Source organism: Engraulis encrasicolus, chromosome 9 (genome assembly GCF_034702125.1).
Source record: "Engraulis encrasicolus isolate BLACKSEA-1 chromosome 9, IST_EnEncr_1.0, whole genome shotgun sequence".
Taxonomy (NCBI): Eukaryota; Metazoa; Chordata; class Actinopteri; order Clupeiformes; family Engraulidae; genus Engraulis; species Engraulis encrasicolus.
Window position 1 is genome coordinate 56,209,996 of NC_085865.1, and position 16,330 is coordinate 56,226,325.

Sequence of the window (16,330 nt, forward strand, 5' to 3'; positions counted from 1 at the left end):
GTTGAGGGGTTCTAAGGGAAGTTGAGGGCGCATCCGCGTTCCGTCACCTGATACACGAAGAAGCTCTCAAACAGGTCGATCCCCATCTCGATACACTCCAGGACCTCATCTGGACGACCCACACCATGGATCAACCTACAGAAACACAGACACCCACAATTACTGAAGCTCTCGAACACTTCTACCCTCACCTCGATACACTCCACGACCTCATCTGGACGACCCACACCATGGACCAACCTGTACACACACACATACGCACACACGCATGCCGCACGCACGTACGCGAACACGCACGCGCGCACACACATGCAAGCACACAAGCACAATTATGTGCAAATAATTAGTTGGTAGTCAAATTGAATACATCGGATTGTAGTCATAATCTCTCCACTGCCTCACAGCTGCTCTGACTGAAACTTTATTCTGGAGATCTCTTGCCTGCTCGCCAACTGTGAAAAAGCAAGTGTGTGTGTGTGTGTGGAAGTGTGTGCATGAAGTGTGCTAATTTTAACATCATCATGACATCCATCACTCGTCTCTCCGCATCACTTCTCCTCCTCCTCTGCTTCACTCCTCTCCTCTCAGTTTGGTACATCAGTCTTCATCATTTCTCCTCCCCTCTCATCACTTGCTTCTCCTCCCCGGCTTCACTCCTCTCTCTTCACAACTCTCTTCCTCTCCTCCGCTCCCCTTACATCAGTTCAGTACAGCAGACGTCATCCCTTCTTCCTCTCCCCTGCTCCAGCCTTGTCTTCCTATAAAACTACTTCAGAAGTACTCAATCACGCGTGCGTGCGTGCATGCACGCACGCACGCACGCGCACACAGTCAGTCAGTCAGTCAGTCAGTCAGTCAGTCAGTCAGTCAGTCAGTCAGTCAGTAACTCTGCTGTCAGAGCTCTGGAATACTAAATTCAGACAAACACACACACGCACGCACACACATGCACAACACCAGGAATCTACTCCATTTTCTACAAGCAACTATAAAGAGTGTGTGTGTGTGTGTGTGTGTGTGTGTGTGTGTGTGTGTGTGTGTGTGTGTGTGTGTGTGTGTGTGTGTGTGTGTGTGTGTGTGTGTGTGCGCATGCAAAATGGGGGAATGACTCTCAGTCTCAACACTGCTGGGGCGGCAAATGACAAATGTAAGTTTTGTGTCTGGCATTTTTCCTGAAGTAGAGCATTATGGGTAAATCTCATATCCCTTGCAACTACAACTAGAGCACAGATGTACGGTGTAGGGTTTTGTGTGTGTGTGTGTGTGTGTGTGTGTGTGTGTGTGTGTGTGTGTGTGTGTGTGTGTGTGTGTGTGTGTGTGTGATAGTAGTATTGCCATGTGGGTGAGGAGTACCATTAAAACAAGAAGTGGCATGGAAAGGAGATATCTTGCAATAGGGATCCATTCATACATAAATACATCATCATGAACACATGGGGACTCAAGTGTGAGCGTGCGTGCGTGTGTGTAGGGAGCTATCCTGCAACAGTGATCACACAGCCATGAATGGCTATAAATAATACAACCTCATCACGAGCACATAGGACTGAAGAGTGAGTGAGTGAGTGAGTGAGTGAGTGAGTGAGTGAGTGAGTGAGTGAGTGAGTGAGTGAGTGAGTGAGTGAGTGAGTGAGTGAGTGAGCCTAGTAGTATTGCCATGATGAGTGTGAGAATTACCATTAAAACAAGACGTGGCACGCACAGGTGAGATCTTGCCATAATGATCCATTTTTACTCAAGTGTGTGTGTGTGTGTGTGTGTGTGTGTGTGTGTGTGTGTGTGTGTGTGTGTGTGTGTGTGTGTGTGTGTAGGAGCTACCCTGCAATAGTGATCACTCACAGCCATGGCTATAAATACAACCTAATCACAAGCACATGGGACTGAAGTGCGTGTGTGTGTGTGTGTGTGTGTGTGTGTGTGTGTGTGTGTGTGTGTGTGTCTAGTATTGTTATTGCTGATATTGCCACGTCCTTCAGGCCCCTCTCCAAGACAAGTAGCGGCAATGCTATGCTCCAGCAGTGTGTGTGTGTGTGTGTGTGTGTGTGTGTGTGTGTGTGTGTGTGTACCTGAAGATGCTATTCTCAAACATTGATATGGACGCCTATAAATACAACCATACTGTAAACATGTGGAAACTCAAGTGTCTGTGCGCGTGCATGCGTGCGTGTTCCTGAAGATGTTATTGTCCAATAGTGATGATAGCTATGAATATAAACCTGAAATTGCTATGAAGAACACCATAGCTACAGTGTTTCCCATACATTGAGGAAACTATGGCGGCCCGCCATAGTTTAAATTTGGCCGCCATAGTTTACGAAAATGTAAAAAAAAAAAAAATTTTTTTTTTTTTTTTTTTTTACGATATCCGTTTTTGTTAAAAACGATTTGAATTACGATTTTGAATTTCCTTCGCATTTTCCTCCTGGAGTAAATACATCCTATAGACTCTGTATTGGTTAGATAAGTAGTCCCACGGTAACACAGAATGAGGGGAAAGCATTGGGAAGTGACCGTAAGGGTAGCCTATTACAATTGATTCATGTGTGCACACGTGTAACATCGGGTGAGTAACAGAACATGTGCGCAATATGCGAGGATCTTCGTCCAAATCGCTAGTCGCATGCATCATCGCTAACTGCGTTTACATCGCGTGCCGCGTGTAAGGGAAATGTTAGTTGTTGACATGTATGGAATTCACTTCAATTTGTGCTGTTTCTTGCTTCAGTTGTGGACAAAACGATTGGCCAAACTCACAATAGAAAGCCTTTGCTGTGCTACTGTCCCAGAGAGCTGAAAAAAAAAACCTTCATAGAAGAAGTCACACTTAACAGGGGTGTTAACCAATCCAATGAGTTCTCTCATTGCTCTCTCTCTCTCTCTCTCTCTCTCTCTCTCTCTCTCTCTCTCTCTCTCTCTCTCTCTCTCTCTCTCTCTCTCTCTCTCTCTCTCTCTCATAGTAGCCTACTATTTACCCATAACAAATGGTGAATTTCGGAGCCCTTTTTAATTTGTAGCCTATACCACTGAAGGCATGATAATGCTTCATCATATTTTAGAAATAGGGCCTATGTGCCTTTTATATACCAAATGTTTATCATTTTGAAATTGTTTCAGTTGTTTATGACTTGTGTATGACTGAAATTATCTCTGCATACTATCAGTGCTGCATTGCTTTGTAAAGATAGGCTATTCAACACACTTTAAAAACACACTGAAAAGATACGGCCATAGTAGCCTACTGAAAACATTTTGTTCATAATAATGGTGATTAATAAATGGTGGGCTTAAATTTTCATACTGACATCCTTGAATTTGACTTGGTAGATCACGGCAGACCATCAACTTCAAAAGTAGATCTTGGTTAAAAAAAAGGTTGGGCACCCCTGCTATAGAGAGAACCACAAGTGCTTGAAAGGGATCAAAAGCCTAGTCAAGTTGTTGTAGTTTACTTGGGTTTGGGAGCAATATAAAAAACCTTCAGAGAAGGGACAGTTGGGATGAGTTTACTAACACTCCCTAGGCTTTGTTTTACAGTTGTAATGAGTTTGGTGACAGACCTTCATTGACACAGCAGAGGAGACATCGGTCTGCATATAGAAATTAATGTGTAATGAATGTGAATATAGACATACATGTGTAATATGTTGTTCAGCCCTTTTAATGGGAGGAATTTGGAAAAAAAAAAAAACTGGCCCCCGTGACCAGCACCCCTCATGTAGAATGTGTACGCTACAGATATGTGTGGGGGAAAAGGCATAGCCTACCCTCTAAGACCCTTTTTGTCTATGCGTTAACAATTTCACAGTGCTCTTAAATCTTAAATCTCTGCTCCTATTTTGTTTTATTATTGTTTCCCAGACCCCTGCATGAGGGACGAATGAAACTGTGTTGTAAACAGAAAGTATTCACTGTACTGCATTTTTTGACAATGACAATGTACTACTATTATACAAGTCATGGGTAAAATCTTATGTAGCCTTATTTCTCAAAATATAAATGGCTGAAATATAGGCCCAGGCCTACAGTTTTTCCATGCGCCAATGTCATACTGTAGTCATTGTTTTGCCGTTTTGCATTTACGCTGCAAGAATACACCCCCTCCCCCCCCCCCCAAAAAAAAAGGCCCGCGTGAGAAGACCCCCCCCCCCCCCCCATAGTTTCCAAATTTTCTGTGGGAAACACTGATAGCTATAATATACTGAACCTGTGGCTATAAATACTCATTGTAAGCATGGGGGAAGTCCTGCGTGCGTGTGTGGACATGTCATGTCTGGCATTGTCTTTCCTCCTATATTCCAAGAGTGACCATGAAGAGCTATGTGCTATCAATAAACCTATGGATATAGGCTAACAGCTTTATTGTAAATTGGGAATTCAAACGAGGGAGATATAAGGGTTAATTCATTCTATGATGATGAAAATTCAATGCATAATTTGCTCCTGTGTGTGTGTGTGTGTGTGTGTGTGTGTGTGTGTGTGTGTGTGTGTGTGTGTGTGTGTGTGTGTGTGTGTGTGTGTGTGTGTATTTATGTTCCATTTTTGCTGAGCAATGGCCATAACAACTTCCTCTAACTTTGATAAGTTCTCCGAAGTGGACTGATAAAAGGTCCCATTAGTGGCAGATGGGGCAGAGCACAGAGCACTTTACTTAGATTGTTTATTTTAAAAAGGTCAACGCTGATATTCTGAAGAGATGGCCCCTGGCAATTACGACTAAACTACTCCATTAACGCTAGGTCATGTCCACAGTGAGATTGTCTAAATACTGTAACTTTGATAAGTCTCCCATAGAGGACAAATAAGAGATTCCATTATCCATATTCGCAGCAACCATTGCGCAGATTATTTATTTTAAAAGGTCAGCGGTGATAACTGACAACTGCCCCTGGAGCCGAAACTTCCAAAAGTTCACAGGCGGGCAATGACTCCAACTGTACACGACTCCATTAAAGGATAACTTCAGTCAATTTCAACATGCAGTTGTTACGGCGTGTACAGACCAGGAGCGAACGGAGCGAACAAAGCGACGGAAGTCATTATTTCTCTATGGAGGGCACGCGACCTGCGCTACCAAAGCGAATTCGCCAGGAGCGAAGCTTCTTGCGCGACCAGAGCGAATTTTGACGATTAAACTAAATCTAATCACAGGCGAATTCGCTCTGACGCTGTTTGGCGAAACCCAATCGGAACGTTCATATCTCCGAATGTCCCAGGCTGTCAAACCAGAGCCGTTATGTGATTAGCTGAATCAAACATGTCAATGCTGCGTCTCGAGCGAATACAGCGAAGTCAAGGTGAAACTTCTTCTGCTACCTACTCTACCAGGCAGCGTAGTTCGCTCTTGGACACGGCATAATGCTTACACTACCCTGGACTTGTCAGTACCTGAGGGATTTTTTTTCTTCAGATTTTTCCGAGATCCTGATCATTGTAATGGGGACAGCCGTTTGTTTACATTAAAAAAAAAAATATATATATTTATTCCCAAAAACCTCCAAAAGGTTATTCAACATCAGCAGACAATTAGGGACTGTTCGTAATTTACCGGGGGGGGGGGGGGGGGGGGAGGGCTGGTGCGTAGGGGGGGGAGGGCCAGGATGAAAAAAAATGAGGTGGAGGGGAGGGCCATGGCAAAAAAAATCAGAGTTAGGGGGAGGGCCATGGGAAAAAAACGAATTTATTTTATTTTATTTAAATTTATTTTTTTAAATAATAATAAAAAATGCTCTGAAACACATCGCTTTGCGATGCAAGGTCCCGGGTGCATACTTTAGCGCTGAAGCGTGTATCTGTAGTCAAAAAACTATCAGGTGCAGCTACTGTAGATTGCCCGCGCTGACTCTTTCACTGTAGGATTGCTAATGCTATGGAGGATCATAGAAAATGCCCGTGAGCAAATATCAAACTAGCTGAGGTGAACTATAGGCCTATGGGCTAAACAGTTTGGGAAGTTTTGACAACGAATTGGATGGGCATTTCCAGAGGAATTTTGGAGAGGTGTTGTAGTCAACTGGTGGTCACAGCCTCTGGTAAGTCATGATTTTATTTATTGGCACCGCCGTGTGCTTTACATCTGTGTTCAATGGTCGCATAGCACGGCCGAGAGAGACGTTTGTTTTGTTTAGCTTGTGGTGTCAAAGTATTAATAAAAGTGGTATTAACAGTGATATGTTGGCTTGGGCCTGCATCAACATACACGGTCTTAAACCCATTGGAGGAGCTAACTTGTTGTGAAGAGAAGTCTCATCACTTTGGTGATCAAAAACGGACCAACTAAGCAAGGAATTAGGTGAATTTAAAGTGCGACGGAAGAAGGGAATGTCACCAAAATTGTGCATCGTGTCAGGTATGAAGTGACTTTTGTTTCTTGCGGTGGAGATTGGATTCGTAGTATGGGGTGAATCTAGAACTATAGCACAGCCGATGGTGTGCGTGGCTTGTCTATCATAACTGTTGCCAAAATTGAATTGCCGCGGTGTGAAATGGCTGTGCTATTGTTAGATGTTTTGGACTTTTGTAGCGGTGGCGATTCGTTCCTTTTGCCTCTTGCTGCTGATTTGACCACCGTTTAGCGGCACCTTTTAGTGCGTCTTAAATATGGCCAACGTCAAATGCAAACTAAAGGTGGCTTTTACACTCTCCCTGTATCAATAGCCAGCAATGGCACTGCTTTGGCGCTTAACCTACGTCTCTCGCCGATCACAGCACAAACTCTTTGGCCGTCAGAGCCTAATCGCATTCGGGAAGCAGTAGGCCTATGCCTGTCTGTGTGTGCGTGCGTGCTTTTGTGCGCGGGCGGGGAGACAAGGCAGGGGTCCTGATCGTATGCATCTTGAGATACACAGTCGCAATTGCAAGAAAATCTAAATAGTTTGAAAGCCCGGTCACCTCTCACAAGTGCATCGCATAGCCTAGTCATGCATTTCTACTAATTTCACACATTGTAGACTGCCCATGGAGAAGAGAGAAACTGTCATTTGCTCTTGAACACGCCCTCACCTCCACATTAGGTGCGCGTTTCCCTTCCATAAGAAGAACTTAATAATTTTGAAGTGAAATGTTAAAAAAAAAAAAAGGTAAAAATCTAGTCATCCTTGGTTAGGCTACATAAAACATGACAAAGTTAGTCAGATGAGATTCGCCATTCTTCATCCTAAAATTGATTAGAATGCAGGAAATTGCATCTAAAAAAAACATTTTTTTTGGGAGAGGACTCCCAGACCCTTCGCTGACCACAGCACCCCCTGGTCAAAATGAGTTCCTGCTTCCCTGCAATTTGTCTTGGTGACAGTGGAGTTAAAAGGCATCCCATGCAGCCGCAGTGGTAGATTCTAGGATTCCCTGATTGACGCTCCCAACGCAGGACGCTCCCCTGTCAGCTCGCTCCCACTAGCCAGACTATCGGTCCCACCGCCATATAACGGAGCTAGTTATCTTTTGATGTTAGTTTTTTGTTTCTAACCCTAACCCTAACCTTAACCCTAAACCTAACCCTAACCTTAACCCTAAACCTAACCCTAAACCTAAACCTAAACCTAACCCTAACCCTAACCCTAAATTGCTTCTATGTGGCAGTGTATGATAATACGTGAAATATAATCGGGTGGGACTACACGTCCGGGAGTGATAGAAAAACCTGGGACTGCACGTCCGGGAGCGATCTCAGTTGGGAGTGTCCACCCATCTACCGATTCTAGCGGCTTCTCATAGGTATCCACTGATATCGATAGCACAATAGTGCAGACAACCGCCCTTGATGTAGGCTACTCTGACTGTTGTCATGATGGTTGTTCATCTACCAATTTTACATATTACATTTTGTACCTGTAGGGGGAGGGCCATGGGAAAACAAAATTGAAGTGGGGGGAGGGCCATGGGGAAAAAAATTGAGGTGGAGGGGGGGGGCATGATTTTTTTTTTGGACCGGACTTCCAGCGCACCAGCCCTCCCCCCCCGGTAAATAACGTACAGTCCCTTAGCAAACAGTGGTACCTTTTGGGGAAATATTTGGAGTAGGCCTATGTTATATTCTTAAAAATGTAAACAAACGTTGCCCCCATTAGAATAGCTCATATTTCGGAAAGGGCTGAGCCGAAAAATGTGGCGTCACCGGGTACTGTTAAGTCATGGGTAGCGTGAGCAATACAACAGCATATTGAAATTGACTGAAGTGGTCCTTTAACACACACGAACACTGTACAGTACACGACTCATCACAGACACACACACACACACACACTACACAAAAACACACATCCTATACAGTCATGGGTAAGCGGCAACCTTTGGGGTACAAGTTAGGGTTAGGGTTAGGCCGTCAGACTTGTTGCCCAAAGGTTGGGCTCACACTTCTCCCACATAAACAAATCGATGTCAGATGATAATCGCTGCGCCCATGGAGTCGTTTTTTGAAGTGTAAATAAATAAGTGAAACTTGTGTGCAGCAGTTTCAGATACATTTTAACAACATATTGTTCATGTTATAAAATGATATTGTGTCAACATAAATGTAAGACATGCCGGAATAATCGCTATTATGGCTCTTTTGACTCTTATGAAAACACCTCGCTAAAGTCAGCTAAACAGGAATGGGAGCTGAAATATGCAGGTGGGATAAGTGTGATCTTCTATTAGTTTGGATTGGGTCTGGAATGCGCCATTAGAAAAGGTCAAGACTGAGAAATGCTTGTGCCCAACGACGGCTCTACGCCAGACTGCTCCATGCCAGACTGCTGTGCGCCACACTGCTGTACACTTCTATTGATCCGTGTTGCATTGACCAGTCACATGATCGTTTGGTATCGCTGATTAGAAGCATGACTGTTTGACGTTGCTGTGTGGTAACGACACGGTTGCATTGTATTGTTGTTTATCGATCGCATGATTGCATTGTATTGTTGTTTTATCAAACTCACGATTGCGTTGTATTGTTTATCGATTGCATGATTGCATTGTACTGCTGCTTGGTAGCGATTGCTTTGTTAAGTCATTAACTGCTTGCTTTCTTGCAATAATATGTTATTGTATTGCTGCTTGGTTATTGTGTGATTGCATGTGGTGTGTGTGTGTGTGTGTGTGTGTGTGTGTGTGTGTGTGTGTGTGTGTGTGTGTGTGTGTGTGTGTGTGTGTGTGTGTGTGTGTGTGTGGTTAGCCTCGTCCACATTCCTGCTGGACATCCGCCTGACCTCTCAGTAAAACTCAATAACGGGAGCTGTCGTTGATCATTATGCCATTTAGTCCATCCTATCCAGTATAATACATTTACATTCATTGTTCTTCAATCGGCTGCCTTTAATCTGTAATATGTGTTCCATCGCAACTTTCTATTATTTGGTACTGATAATTGCATGTATTCATCTATATACAGTATTCATTTGCTGATTTATCTAAAGGATCTATACAGGACCAAGACACACGCACGCACGCACACACGCACATACACACACATCTGCACAAGCATGCATTCAAGCATGCATTCATGCACATATCTACATGCAAACACATGGTTGTGCACCGGCCTGATACTCTGCTTGCTGTACCGATGCAGTATGGGGCAATGTGTCATTATGAAAAGGGGTTGGTGGGGAGGGGAGACTGCAGGGGGTGTTGTGGGGTTAGCTGTGGGGTTAGCTGTTTTGGCTGTATGAAGATCTGATACAAGAAATGATCTCTAGGACACAAAGCCTTTATAACAGTGGGTTACTACAGCAAAGGGTGGTGTTGGGGTGTTGGTGGCGGCAAAGGGGGTGGGGGGGTGGGGGGGGGGGGGGGGGGGGGGGGGGGGGGTTGGAGGAATTCTGTGCAAGGTAAGATCAAATATCTATACACACATGCACACACATGCACACACACACAACTGTGGTCTTTGTTGCGATGTCTTGCCGAGCAGTGTGCCATTACAGCGATAGGAATTGAGGATGGTTAGGGGATTGGTGTGTGACTGTGTGCGACTGTGTGTGTGTGTGACTGTGTGTGTGACTGTGTGTGTCTGTGTGAGTGTGTGTGTCTGTGTGAGTGTGTGTGTGTGTGTGTAAGCTGATAGTTAGGGGACTGGCGTTGGTGGATGCTGGTGGCTGAATACAACATGCTCCACGTCTTTACTGGGCTGATAAGAGGGGAAACATATAGAGGACCTACATATTCATGAGCGCGCACAGACACACACGAGCACGCACACAGGCATGAGCATGCGCACACACACACGCATACTTCCCATCCTTCATAAAAGAGGATTATGAGTGGGAAAGCAAACAGAAGGAATAACTCCAGCAGAGGAGATAACTCACATCTTAACAAGAAGTGATAACCTGACAGATAGATCTGGCAATCTGAAATTCATACACTGTGCAACATCAATCACATCTTAACGACTGATATATTGATATACAACATCAGATATTCATATCAATATATTCTCACCATGACAACATAAGCAATATCTCCACAGCCTCAGATATGGCTGAACAGCATAATCTTATTTAAACCTCAGCAGGTGATCAGCAGTTATGTTTACTGTATGTTTACACCCTAAAATATTTACACACCGCTTAAGAAATTTATCTCCATCCAAAGAAAACAAAACATCAAATATGTGGGAAATTTCCTAGGGAACAAGAGGCAATCTACCACATACTGCATGTCCACACATTCATGTCAACTTAATATAATTAATCAATACAATTAGCTAATCCTTTTATCCAAAAAGACTTAGACTCTTTTCATTGCAGGGTATTGGTTGCAGTTCCTGGAGCAGTGTGGGGTTAGGTGCCTTGCTCAAGGGCACCTCAGCTATGGTTTGCAGTGGAAAGAGGTGAGGCTGGGATTCGAACTTGCAACCCTCTGATGTAAAGAATCTAAAAAAAATCTCCTTAACCACTAGGCAGCGACTTCTGCCCCATCATCATTCGTTATCACATGTCTCCACACATTCACGGTGACTTAATGACATCATCATTCGTTACCGGTTCGTTTGGCGGCCGCATTTCCAAATTTTATGCAAATATCAGCTGATGGCGCATAGCTGAAAAGCGCACAGCTGTGGCCCTGTCCAATTACTCACGACGAGCGCTCGCATGTATCTACATAACTCATACAGATTGCAACAGGAAAAGAAACGCCTCAACATAGAGTAATTCACACAGATTGCAACAGCCTGCTTAAAAGGACACCACATTTTTGTGTTCGTGCATTTTTGTGCTAGTCTATTTGTGTGCTTGTGTATTTTTGTGCGCTTGTGTATTTTTGTGCGCTTTGTGTATTTTTGTTAAAGTTTATGTCCTACAAGCGGAGTGCAGAGCCTCATTCTGGGGATGAAAAATGAAACGAATCAAGAAAATAAGAAAGAAGCAAACAAAATTGTGTGTGTGTGCACTCCTCTGCATGTGCGTGTGTGAAAAATGAAACAAATAAAGAAGATAAGTAAAAAACAGAACATCGGTGGAGGTGTGTGTGTGTGTGTGTGTGTGTGTGTGTGTCTGTGTAGAATGGGCCCTAATGAGTTCTGTTCTCTGAGGAGGATACTGATGGCTGATGTAGTGTACAGACGTGTGTATGTGTGTGTGTGTGTGAGCGCACGTTTCTGATATCTGTGGAGGATTGTGGAATTATTCCAGCTGGCCACTTTTCCAAAGTCGAAACTACAAACCAAAACGCTCAATACTTTTCAAATAGCTCCACGCTTTCAAATCACTTTGAGCTCTCCAAACCACTCAACACTTTATTGTAGCCCGGCGGTGTGGGATGCTTGATAGCGCTACAAAGCAGTGCTGTACGTAGCTACAGCAGATGTATTGTGTTGTATTGTAGGTTTAAAAAGCAATCAAGCATCCTACACAGTTGTAATACCTTGTCCTTTTCTTTTTTTCCATTTATTGACCCAGAGGACCTGCGCTACTAGTTTGCGCACAAATGGCGAATGGAGAACTTTGAAATCTGAACTTTGATGGCAGTTATGGCACTAAAAGTAGTGATGTAGAACAGTAGCTGTATTGTATCGACTTTTGAGCTGAGTGGGATGTTTGGTGCATTACAATGTAATGAAAGAGAGGGCCAGCGCCTTTCGAGGTAGCTTTTGTCGTGTGGTGGTGCGTTGGCTTTGGATATAGAGTAATTCAAAATCAGGAGGTCTGAAGCTCGCACTCAGTGAAACTAAAAAGAGAAGTGAGTTTTAATGGCGTCATATGCCGTGCTATATACAAAAGTACAAACGTTTTGGGTGACGCCATCATCCGTGCAAAGACCCCATCATCCGTGCATCCGTCTTTTCACACACACTCTCACCTTCTTGCCCACCTCCTCTCCTTCCTTTCCCATCACGCACACACATTTTACTCCTTTGTATGGGTTGACTGTTAGAAATTAACCATAGCACAATCCTAATACATTCTTGGTATGTACTTCAGCTTTTGGCATTTAGAATTGCAATTTTGTAGAGTAGTGTCCGTTTTAACCTCACGTGAAGGTAACAGAATACAGTTACATTTTAGCCTGATTATCATCGACGTTCAAATCTCTTTGAGACTTGGTCTGACCAAGAGCATAACAATTAACATTTCCCAAACGGCATGGTTGACCGGCCTCCCTTGGCTTGCTTATGCTTGTTTGCTTACCGACAAAGTGGGAGGAGTTTCCGAACTTTCGGGAACTCTACTTGCTTTGCTCTTGACCTGACTAGTTGCAACGCTGAAAGTGTTGCGTCACTAGGAGGGCACAGCCTGGCTAGTTACATTTAGCCAAATGGATGTAGCTCATATTACGAACATTATTCCACTGCATAAACATCAAATTGTGTCCCAAAAGGCAACTTGTCATGGCAGTCGGTGCATAGCTATTTCCTGGTCCATGTCATTCCATGTCATTTCACGGGATTCGAGAAATAATCTTGCAAACATTTCGGGGGAATCCCGGTTCCCAGGATTAAACCTTACTAAACAGTACCAACCCCATCTGCCTAGTGTGTGTGTGTGTGTGTGTGAGTGTGTAGATGTCACTGCTAAAAGATTCCTATCCTTCTGATCAGAGATAGGTTCCAGCAGAAGGTGCCTCTTATACTTTCTCAAGGCACCTGGTGTATTCTCGCAAAGAAAGACTTAAGTAAACGTATTATTATTTTTTAAACCTAACTCCTAGGCCCTGTCCTCTCCTTTTCTCCTAGATTCAAAAGAACTAACCTCCTAAACTAACACCCATCTTCTCATGTTCTCCTCTATTCAAAATGACTCCTAACACCTATACTCTACTCAAAATAACTAACACCTGTGACCCCTCCAAACCCCTGTGATCCCTCCCCTTCTCTCCTCACCTGAAACATGGAAAGGGTCTTGTATTGCCCTGAGCCATCAAAGAGAAGGTGAGAAATACAGTGTGTGTGTGTGTGTGTGTGTGTGTGTGTGTGTGTGTGTGTGTGTGTGTGTGTGTGTGTGTGTGTGTGTGTGTGTGTGTGTGTGTGTGTGTGTGTGTGCGTAAACAGATGCTTCATTAGTCCAGGCCATTCAAATGGAATTGGCTCTGCAAGACCATCATTCATCTCCTCCTCACTTCCCCTCTCCTCTCCTCACTCCCACCCTCCTCTCTCCTCCTCACTCACACCCCCTCTTCGCTCTCCTCTTCACTCCCCCTCTCCTCTTCTCTCCTCATCCTCTCTCTCTCCCTACCTCCCTCTCCCCCTCTCATTTCTCCTCCTCCTCCTCATGCTCCCTCTCCCTCCTTCTCCCCTCCTCTCTCTCATCCTCCTCACAATCCAACATGTGGAAAGTGTTGTTTGCCACAGAGAGCCAAAAGAAGCCATTGCGTTGCCATGGTTACATGAGTCTAGAGGCCTGCAGAGTGAGGAGAGAGAGGACACCCTGATCGATCTCAGCCTGAGACAGGACACCTGGAACAGCCGCGCAACGGAAGGGGAAGGGTGTGTGTGTGTGTGACGCCCTTCTGCTCCAACTGCTGGCTATCTGGGTTCATGATGGCCTGATGAGATCAGCTGCCTTGTCCAATTAGGGGAGATCAGGCTAATTGGGCTAATAGCCCGCACCTTAATTGGTGCAGGTATATAAACATGCCTACCCTCCTTTTTTCACAGCTCTTGCTCCTCTCTTTTTTGGCACGCACACACATCATTTGAAAATAAAAAAAATTGTACTGGAAAATTGAAACCTTTTGTCTGCCTCCTTTGAGTTGCGCCTACAACGAGCCAGGCGTAACATGAAATATTAGTTTGTTGTGTGTTTGCATCCCTTGAGTACGTTCTGGGAGGGGGGGGGGGGCACAAACAAGCAAGTGTGGCCTGAAAACAGATGAGCACGTGTGTGTGTGTGTGTGTGTGTGTGTGTGTGTGTGTGTGTTTTCAGAAGTCAAGAAATGTGTGTACATAGGCGTGCATGCGAGAGAGCCAGAAAAAGATGGGCAGCAATTGCATGTTTGTTCAAGAAATGGAACACAAGATGGTGTGTGTGTGTGTGCGCAGGTTAAAAAGTACAGTGGTATGCATACAAGTTATACAACAGGTGTTTGTGTGTGTGTGTGTGCGTGTGCGTGTGCGTGTGCGTGTGCGTGTGCGTGTGCGTGTGCGTGTGCGTGTGCGTGTGCGTGTGCGTGTGCGCGTGTGCGTGCGTGTGTGTGTGTGTGTGTGTGTGTGTGCAGGCGCGGCCGGTTCATTAAGTGCAGATGGGCAGTGCTCAATGTTCCCTCTAATTTTTTCGGTGCCTGAGCAAATGCACTATATCACTGAGCAGAGCCAATAACCTCGGTGAGCGGGTCGGACCACCCCCCCCCCTCCATTTTAGGGGTAACATTGATGCTTCATAATATGTTGATTATATAGTCATTCACTATAGTGAATATTACAAAATCAGTTCAGTAATGTTTCCAAATCTTGATTATTACTTAATCATCAACCCACCAACATCAATATATTGTAGGCTAGGCCTACATTTGTAAGATGTTGGAAAGAAAGTATCTTTACAGCAGCCCAATAGCCCAGAATGTTGAATTTATGTTTAAAAGGATGAATCATTTAATTTGGATTTAAATGTTTTATAATAGACTACTAGGCCTATGTAACAAATTTAAAAGACTAAAATATTGAGCTTAAATTAGGCCTACATGAAGTAAAAGTATGCACTGTCACTTTAAGAGCTCGTGGAAATTTCAGATCTTGGGAAGCAAACATTTTTCTTACCGGACAGTCTGACTGACCTTCTGGCTAACTGGGTTTTATGGACCTTCTTATCAGTAGGCTAGTAGTTCGTTTAGTTCATATGTTTTCAAGACATTTCCACTGCGTGGACAAATGCTTTCATGAACACCATTTTGACAAATTTAAACCAACTCTTTGGCAGAAAGCAGCACGCACTTCCAATGATGCCAATAGCGCGAGAGATGCCACTCGCAAAGCTATGTCAGGCATCCATTCAAATCGGTCCAGATGCTCGACACCGTTATCAACATTCATATCAGATTTACGATCGAGCTCTAGGAGAGCTAGAACTTGTCTTCTATCCATTGTACAGAGATGGATTTAGGCTTTTTGTGTAGGCTACTTAACACAACTGAACGCCGTAGATTAGGCTGCGAGTGACAGCTGTTACAACGTTGTCCGGTCACTGTTTTGAAGATCAGCATTCAAAGCGCGGCGTATCCGCGCTCTGTCTGATCGCTATTAAAAAAGCAGCTGGAGGCGCAATGCTGATTGTAAGCAGAAGTCCGCGTCTAGTGTGATCGCTTAAACTGCTGTAAGATAGATGTTTCATATCTAAAGAATATGTTTGATTTCGATTGGATGTAATAAACCTGCAATGAGTGGAAAATTCGGTCAACAATTAACTGCCTCTCCACACAAATTTGCCGCCTTGTTTTACCTGCGCTGCATGGATTTGCTCTGCGCTGAGAACGTGAGAGCAGTGCGCGATTGCGCAGTCGCGCAGCTTAGAGGGAACATTGGCAGTGCTCCTCCAAAGATTCTTCCTCTGAGAAAAGTAGATCCATTCAGAAATTGTAGATAGAATATGTATTGCAACCTCAATCACTCTGGGAATCTTATTACATCAATGTTGTGGTTTGTGACCATCTTTGCGAGTGGAATCTGGTTTTATTTTTGCTGAGAAGTCTAGTTTACATCCATGGCTGTTTAACGTTAGGTCTATGGCCACTGTCCTGGGCAGATTTCTCGCTGCCCTCAGCTAAGCCCGGCCCCCTCGCCCCGATCGCATTCTACAAAATTAGCATTGTAGCCTACTTAGCATAATATCATAACATAAGCGCGCCGGTATGGATGCTATCTGGGCAGATGTATGATCTGCCCTGACCAATGACAGGTCGGTGGCCCTGACTGACTTTG

The 16,330-nt window shown here is 44.3% G+C and overlaps 1 protein-coding gene across 2 annotated transcripts in view; it reads right to left on the reverse strand.

Moving 5' to 3' along the window:
* qtrt2 (queuine tRNA-ribosyltransferase accessory subunit 2) overlaps positions 1 to 16,330 on the reverse strand; it is a 42,855-nt gene that overhangs the window by 14,377 nt on the left and 12,148 nt on the right. For both annotated transcript variants that reach the window (XM_063207484.1, XM_063207483.1), the window contains exon 7: positions 13 to 135. In XM_063207484.1, the coding sequence (XP_063063554.1) occupies positions 13 to 135 (123 nt within the window). The remainder of the gene's footprint in view (positions 1 to 12; positions 136 to 16,330) is intronic.